Source organism: Galeopterus variegatus, unplaced genomic scaffold (genome assembly GCF_000696425.1).
Source record: "Galeopterus variegatus unplaced genomic scaffold, G_variegatus-3.0.2 Scaffold3598, whole genome shotgun sequence".
Taxonomy (NCBI): Eukaryota; Metazoa; Chordata; class Mammalia; order Dermoptera; family Cynocephalidae; genus Galeopterus; species Galeopterus variegatus.
In genome coordinates, this window is record NW_007729709.1 from 198,424 (window position 1) to 207,317 (window position 8,894).

Consider the following 8,894-nt stretch of genomic DNA (forward strand, 5'->3'; position numbering starts at 1 on the left):
TTTTGTCTTTTTGTCTTTTTTCCGTGTCCGGCAACGGATCGCAACCCTCAGTGTTGCCCCCGTACCGGACCGGGGACCGGCAACGGGATTGCAAGCCTCGGTGTTGCTCCCGCACCTCGCTCAGCCAGTGAGCGGGAGCCGGTCTGTATGTGGGATCCGAACCCTCGGACGGGAGCGCCACCGCGCTTCCCAAGCGACGCACTATCCAGTGCGCCACCGGGCCGGCCCCAAAGTGCTTTTCTTTATTAACATATTTAACTCTTACAAGAACCCTATGAGGTAAGCCTATAACTATTTCCATTTTAGAGATAAGGAAACTCAGACACAGAGTTCAAGCAACTTGTCCAAGTCACACAGCTAGTCAGTGGCAGAGCTAGAATTAAAGCCATTCTTAATCCACACCCTAGAGTCCCTCTCTAAATATTAAAGACCATTAGCAAACTGACACAGAATACCTACTATGCTCTAGGCATGGTCTAAGTTGTAGCTGGCACTTAAAGGTAACATAGAGGCAGAGGTGTGCTGGTAAATGCTTTACATCTGGCTCTCCGGGGTGGTATGCAGGGGGGTGATGCAGAGACAATATGATTTGTAGTGTTTACCCATTGCTGTGGTTCAGATGTCACTGACTATGGAATTGGGAAGAAATGTGCCCAGTGGGCTCTGATGTGTTGATATGAGCTAGCTTCTGTTCACCACCAGATACAGCCCTTGCTCACTTGTGACTCGCTGCCTAGTGTCAGAGATCACAGCAAATTCCATCATAAATGTGCAGGCCAGTAGTTGTGGCAGAACAGAAAAGTGAAATCTGTTTCCTAAAACAATAAGAGTGTTGAGAGGCTTTGGATATTTAAGGTTCTGCTCTGGGTTGGGATTGTGAGAGGGCCAACAAAATCACATTTCAGCACTTGGAAAGTGTAGCCCAGAGCAGGAGGCCACTTTTGAGATCAAGGACAGGAGCCCAAAGACCTTCCTGCCCTCAATAATTTCCCCACAGGTAACTTCCTTCAGCTCATGAGAGGAGGGTTAGAACATGTGAAGGGGGCTACTGGTCTGTAGCGAGTGGCAGGAAATTCTCTAGAAAATCGGAAGACCTGTACTTGACCTGGGGTGGGGAGAGAAAGAAGGGAAGGGACAGTCGAGTTGAGGACTCATGAGGCAGTGTCACAGCACGTCGCACCTGTGGGGTGCTTGGGTACTCGGGTGAGGGACAAGATGCGTGGTGATTCTTTGTGCTACCTACTTTAGGTACCAGCAGAGCTTCTGTGGGGTCAACTTGTCCAGTCTCCAGGGTGTGGCAGTGGAGGATTACTTCGGACAGCCAATAGTAGTAAGTGCGCTCTCTTTACAGGAGAAATCCCATGTGTTTACATATCGATTCACTCACTCACTCACTCATTCACCTGGCATGCACTGTGCTGCCAGGTTCTGTGCTAAGCCATCACAGAAGAGGAGAAAGAAGCATCATGTTTTCAAGTCTCCTAGTTTTGATCTCCCAATCAATTAAGAAAATTGTCAGAGTGATACTGTTGAAAGCAAGGATATTTTGTAACTATGTATCAATAAGTAACTTGTAATTCCCCCATTGCCCTGACCCACTCCATACACACCACACACTCAGTCCTTACACTTGTCCAGTAATTCACATCTTTCATTGATTCTAGTGGCCAAAGCCTAAGAGAAGAGGAAGCTTAAAGCAGGAGCTTTGCTTTAATCAGATTTGGGTTCCAGTTGTGGCCCCATCTAGCTGTGTAATCTTTGGCAACTTTAAGTTTCCATCATCTGAAACTCTTACAGTTGTAAGTGGAAGAAAACCCAAACCAAACTGGCTTCAGCTAAAAATGGAATGACTGTCCCTCAAAAATTGCAAAGCCTGGAGACAGAGCATGCTTCAGGAACCTTTTGCAGGAGCTCAGACAATGTCCCCATGATCTGATTTTTCTAACCTCATTACATATTCACTTCCTCTGATTTAACTCGTTCCCAGACAATCTCTCCCCTCAGGGTAGCAAGATGGCTGCAGAAGATTCAGCCTCCAATTTTTACAACCTTAAATTCTAGAGAAGCTGCTTTTCCTAATAATTAAGGCAAAAGTCCCAAATTTAGTTTAGATATAACCTGATTGTCCCACCTTGGATCATGTGCCCATCTGTGAACCAATCGCTATCTACAGGGGGAAAATAATAATGCTCTGATTGGCCAAGCTGGGGTCACATGTCACACCTGTTGCTGAGGGTCAACTAAGTTCACGTGGAACTTCTTATAATATCGGGGAGAAGTAAATCCTCACCCTTGAGTGAATTCCGGATAGTCAAAAAAAGACCAAATGCCTGCTTCAAAAATGTTGCAAGGAGTAAATGATATAACCTAGTAAAGCACAAAGCACTTAGTGTTTAGCATATAGCAAATGCTCAATAAATGTTAGTTTTATCATTAATATTATTCTTACTCAGCTCATGCCTTCTAAACCCTAACTCCTGTTGACTTAAAATTGCAGGAAGAAAGCCAAACTGCAAACTTGACTGAGTTCGGTTTATCTTGACAGAAAGATGACATCTTTGATCTTTTTCTACATGGACACATTTGATATTAGGATTTTGATGGCTTGGACAGTCAAATACACAGTAAACTTTATGGATACAAAAGAGGAAGATCTACACAGGTTTATAGAAATCAGTGCTGCTCTTGACTTTTAAGATCTTCTCTCAGCATTTCAATCCAAAAACTTCAATGCAGACTTTTTCTGTCTGCTCACAGAGGAGAGAAATTTTAGCTGTGAGTCACATACAGGTATGGTGCATCAATACTAGTTTCATTTATTGCAAAATAAGAAAAATGATGTCTCCTTTATAGGATTATCTTAGGAATTGAATGAGAAAAAATAAATAGTAATAACACAGCTTGTACTTATTTAGCCAGATACTGTCTGATCCCTTTACATATAATAACACATTTAATTGTCACAATGATCTTATGTGAATGGTACTATTGTTATCCCCATTTTACAGACAAAATTGAGGAAGAATGGGACAATAAGTTGCATAAGGTCACAGAACTAGTAAGTGTGTTAGAGCTAGGATTTGAACTTTCAGAAGGCTCCAAAGTCTGGGCTTCTGACTCCAAAGCAGAGTCAGAAGGCACTCTGTTTTAATGCCTCTCAAGAGAGAGCATACATGTGAATGCCCCCAGGCTAGTGAATGTAATAATCACAAGAAGAAGAGCTATGTCTTGTTGAGTGCTTGCAACTTACTAGGTATTGTGCTAAGTGTTTTATAGGCACTGGCTCATTTTCAAAGAGGGCACTCAATGGATGTTAGTTTTTGTCCTCTTTCCATCCATTTGAAGGGACTCTGAAATGAGGACTCATGCCTTGACTTTGTTCCATTTTCTTAGATGGGGATGTGAATCCCCTTTGAGTGATCTTTCACTAGTATTTTGTCCTTTTCTCCCTGAAAAGATCAATATTGCTTTTTTTTTCCTGGATAAGAAAGTTAAGATCTAGCCAGGTTGTAATTTGCTTGGAGCTACTGAGGAAGCAAGGGTCAGACTTTAGAAAGTGCAGCTGGCTAGCTCAAAAAAATCATCCATCTTGAGATCATGACACACACAGGTTATTCTGTATTGGTTAGAATAGGCTAGAGGACGCTGCAGTAACAAAAAGAAACATCATTGTCTTATAATAGTGCGGGTGTCTCTCTCGCCTACTGTTTATCCATTGTGCACCAGCTTTAGCTCTACCATGTGTCACCCACACCAGTAAGCTGGCTGATGTGGCAACTGCTATTTGGAATAAGGCTGGTCATGGAGGAGAAAGAATGAGCATGACCAAGTATGCACTGGCAGTTAAAGTTTCTGCCTGGAATGGCACAAGTCACTTCTGTTCACGTGGACTTGGCCAAAGAAAATCACGTGGCAGTACCTGAGCTCAAGCGGGTGGAGAAATGCAGCCCCACCCTAAGCAGAGAGCAAGAGAACTGGCATTTGGGAACAACTCTAATAACTACCAAAGGTCCTGACAAAATGGACTTCCACTAGCTTTATTTGTTGCTCTAGGACACCTCCTGATGCCTAGGAAATTCTCTGAAAATTATGTCTATGTTGGCTTTCCAGAGATATCATTGACTCTGCAAATGTTTATTGATATTCTACTATGTGCCAGGCACTGTGTTGGTGCTTGCACCAATACAAAAAATAATTTCTTAAAAGTCTTTATCTTTAAGGAGTTCATAGTCTATTTAGGGGGATGCAAACAAATGAGAAGAAATAATCACTGTACAAGACCAATAAATTCAATGTGACAAATACAATGGAAAACTCTAGAAAGGCTTTGATTGCTGCAGGGTAAAAGAAGCTAAACCTATAGAGGCACCATGAATGCAAATAACATACAATTTTCTTTGAATATCTCTAGAGCGCTCAGTAAAATAAGACTGCTCCGAGTGATACAGCCCCAGTAATGGACCAATTATACCACTTTTTAATTATGAAATACTTTAAAGTTTGCAAAACACTCTTATATACATTTGTTTCCCATTTGACACGCACAAGCGTCTTGTGAGGGAAGTAGAAGAGAGGTTTTTGTCACCCTTCAACAAATGGGGATACCAAGTTTCAGAGAATTTAAATGACTTTCCAAGGTTCCACAGCTAAAACAGGTTCAGCATCTAGATTTTGTTTGTATCTTTTCCAATATTATTTCCATTTCTGCTTATTCTGCATTTGTCATAAACCATGGCCACTTCTGCATGACTCTTGCTGTAGCCTGGTGAGAAGTTAAATTGCCTCCCTGAAAAAATAAATGAACTGTGACAATGACCTTCTGGGCCCAATGTTCCCCTTGTGATCCACTCCACCTGTGTTCTGAGTCATCCTCCTCCTCAGTGGTCAAATCCAGCTCCGCATGCTACACTCATCCTTTGTTGTTCTGGGTCATTGCAGCACAGTAGTGTGGTCCTTGCAGGATTTTGTCAAGAAGCAAGCTTCTCAGATATGCAGTGTCACCCAAGAATTAATCATGCACTGAGAGAAACTTGCTGCCAAGGCAAAAGTGCTTAAGGAAAAGAAAATATTCTGCAAATGCTCCTACTGATCTCACAAATGTATTTAGTGTACCTGTCAACAGCAACAGAAAATAATTCCAATGTTTTTTCCTTTCTTTCTTTTTTTTTTTTTATTTCCTTGCAGAGTAGAAATCCCCTTTGTGTTTCAGATGGTACAGTCTGGCCTTATCCAGGGACTGGCATTCTGGTTTGATGTGGCCTTTGTTGGATCTCTGTATGTATCCCCCCCACCCCCACCCCTTCTTAGTCTACTCTATCCCATGATATCCTCTAAAAGGGTGCTTCAAAACTTTCATGGAAAAATAAAATTAAAAGACAATACAACTCTTTCTATGAGTATCCCCCCCACCCCCACCCCTTCTTAGTCTACTCTGTCCCATGATATCCTCTACAAGGGTGCTTCAAAACTTTCATGGAAAAATAAAATTAAAAGACAATACAACTCTTTCTATGAACCTCTTGATAAATACCCTCATGCTATTTGTAAACACACTTTTAAAGTTTTTAAGGATTAATTTCAACAACACTAATACTTGTTTCTCCAGTTTTCAAGGAAATAAACACAGCTGTTAATGTTACTTTTAGATTATAGGGTGAAGTGAAAATGAGACAGTTTTCCATGTGTCATATCAACTCCGACTGTAAAACCTGTTAGGCCAACTGGATTGAGCTTTGGAGGAGTAAGAGACGGCTTGTGCTTTACTAACCTTCCTGGTCTTTTCCAGAATAGATGGGATGGAACCCCAAGCCGCCCTGCCTTTGCTTCTGACACACCTGGCTATACAACCTCTTGCATCTGGATGCTTTCCCCAGAATCGTACTTTCCCCACTTTGTTTCACAGTCTAGAATCCTTCTTTAATGATCAGGCAGGCATGTACCAGGGAACTTCCACAATTTCATGGGAAAATAGAACTAAAAGACAATACAAATCTTTCCATGAACTTTTTGAAGTACTTTTGTGTTACTAATACTAATTGAAACATTAGGTAACTTCTCCATCTGTGCATTCCTTTTCTCCCTACTGCACAGGTTTGAAAAAACCACCTACAAGTTGGCTGTCAGTGTTTGGTGTTCCTTGTGCAGGCTGCACCATTCCCATGACCCCCGAATCTCTGTTCTCTTCCTGACTTGCCTAGTCTCTTCCCAGGCTTCCTCATGTGTCCCATGCCCAGGCAAAGGAAGACTTTTATAGTATACTCTCATTGACTCCCTGTGAGAACGTTCAGGCTTATTGTACCTGCTTAGAAAGAAGTGTCTGTGGAGTGTGATAAAGCTCAGGAGGGTTGGGGAGACTCAAGAGAGGAGGGGACTACGAAAACCTTGTTCATACTGACAACCAGAAAGAAGGAAAATGATGCATAAATCATTTCTACTTTAAGTAAGCATATTTGTTAAATAAATCCATACATTTGCTTATCCCAGTAATATCCCACATAAATGAATTTGTTCTGCAAAGGTAAGGGAGACAAGCTTGAAGTAGCCTTCTTCAAGGGAGGTTTCTTGAAAGTTAAATGCTTTATCTCGAAAAATTGAGAAAATTCACATTCTACTTTATATTTGAGTATATTTTGATATGAAAGTGGTTTATGTTGCTTAGAAGTTGCTAAGTTCAATTATACAAAAATTTGCCCCTAAATCTTCTCTTGCATCCAGAAGCCCCTTCAGGACCCCTGAAGAGGTTGGCATGAGACAGTAAGAGACCAGACTCCAGACTTCTCCCCTTGCCATGCTTGTCAAATAAATTAGTTGCTAATTTAACTGTTACTCATTGGGCTTCTAATGAACTTTGCTTCAGAAATACAGGTTGACAGCATAGCCAAATCCATGGGTCTGAAGCCTGGCTCTCCACTTGTCCTCTGTGTGATGTTGGGCAAATCATTTAACCTGTCTGGGTTTACTTCACAGGGTTGTTGTGTAAATTGAATGGGATGATACACATAAACTCTTACTTCAGTACCCAACACATGGTAATTGCTCAATAAATTGAGCTATCCTTATCTTAAAAGGGTTCCATGAGTCAAAAAGAATGAAAACCACTTACCAACCTCAGTCCCCAGTCCAACCCATTAGTGTGGGTCTGGCACGTAATTGGTTTTGAACTCTTTTCTTGCCCCACAGGGTAACGGTTTGGCTGTCAACAGCCCCAACTGAGCCTCTGACGCATTGGTATCAGGTGTGGTGCCTTCTTCAGACTCCCCTCTTTGCCAAGGAAGGGGAGACTGTCTCTGGGACAGTGCTGTTTGTAGCCAATAAACAGTAAGCAGGAAAGTAGGACAGATGTGCTTTCACCCCTGATTAGTGGGCACTGAGGGGTGGGTGCAGGAGGAAGCTGTCAGGCCTCTGAGACTCCACACCTACATTATGCATGCAAGCTTTACAAAAGCGTGGCTGAGTTTGCCCAGGTGCCCTCTGCTGAAAAGCCTGCAGGCAGGTTTCATCCTTGCACTGAGTGTGGCAAGGAACAGGAGCTTCCCGTGACTCAGGGGCAGCCTTCTCTACCTTACCACAGAGGTAGGAAAGAAATCCAGCAGCTTATGGGAGCACTTGCCACAGGACTGAGTTATCAAGCGGTTAAACCCAGGTCAGCTTGCTGGACTGACTGACATCTGTCTAGCCACACATTCCCAAATTTAGTATAATAAAACCAATTTGTTCTGCAGGGAAGAAAAGCACTTCAGAGGCAATATGTGGTGAGTCAGGCAGGACCAGCTGCTTCCTTATGGTAATTGATTTCCAAAGGTCTCTGCAATGATTACCTTGATTTATCTCATTTTTAAAATGCTCTATTTTTGTTTCACCTTGTGGGAGCTTCTGCTGTGTGAGTTAGAGGAGGGCGGGGTGGTGGGGTGGTTCCAGGACTCAGGGTACTCAGGTGCTCAGAGGCCATCTCATTCAACTTTTCCCCTCCCTGCCTCCCGCTCTTCTTCAGGCCTGTGCTTGAACACTCCAGTGACAGAGAGCTTACCACCTCAGGGTACTCAGGTGCTCAGAGGCCATCTCCTTCAACTTTTCCCCTACCTGCCTCCCGCTCTTCTTCAGGCCTGTGCTTGAACACTCCAGTGACAGAGAGCTTACCACCTGGCAAACCAACCCTTCCTTTTTAAAGTCTTTATTTCTCTAATTACAAAAGCCTAACTTGCTTACATATAAATTCAGAACTATGAAAGTGTACAGAGTCCTTCTATACTCCCACCCCTCACCTGCTCTCCTGATGTGACGTTTTGATTTGTATGCTTTCAGGTGATTTTCCGTGCAAGTACCAAGTAACATTGCTGTGAGGTTTGTTTTTGTTTTACAAGATTACACTAGCAGTCTGAAACTTAATTTTTTACTTAGTAATATGTTCTGGATCTGTACGGGTGGCTCTTCTTTGTTCTTTTTAATACATGCATAATAGTCCAGAGCATGGATATATCATAATGTCTTTTCATTTTTATTTATTTGTTTTTAACTTCTCAATATACATTGTAGTTGATTTTCATGACTCTTTACCCATTCCTCTCGACCCCCTCCTTCTCTCTCCTCCCCCCACATTAAATCTCTTCACTTGTCTTAACAAGTTCAAGGAATTGTTGTGATTGTTGTGTCTTCTTCCCCCCATCCTTTATTTGTCTGTGTTTTTTATTTATTTTTAGGTCCCACAAATAAGTGAGAACATGTGGTATTTCTCTTTCTATGCCTGACTTGTTTCACTTAATATAATTTTCTCCAAGTCCATCCATGTCGTTACGAATGGTCTTGTACACTGTTAGTGGGACTGCAAAATGGTGCGGTCTTTATGGAAAATGGTATGGAGGTTCCTCAAACAATTACAGATAGATCTACCATATGAC

At 42.2% G+C, this 8,894-nt stretch overlaps 1 protein-coding gene across 1 annotated transcript in view; it reads left to right on the forward strand.

Moving 5' to 3' along the window:
- LOC103601126 (histone-arginine methyltransferase CARM1-like) overlaps positions 1-7,321 on the forward strand; it is a 151,787-nt gene extending 144,466 nt beyond the window's left edge. Inside the window, exons 10-13 of the mRNA XM_008585504.1 lie at positions 1,249-1,330; positions 2,550-2,662; positions 5,185-5,274; positions 7,180-7,321. Coding sequence (XP_008583726.1) covers positions 1,249-1,330; positions 2,550-2,662; positions 5,185-5,274; positions 7,180-7,321 — 427 coding nt within the window. The remainder of the gene's footprint in view (positions 1-1,248; positions 1,331-2,549; positions 2,663-5,184; positions 5,275-7,179) is intronic.
- The last annotated feature ends 1,573 nt before the right edge of the window (positions 7,322-8,894 follow it).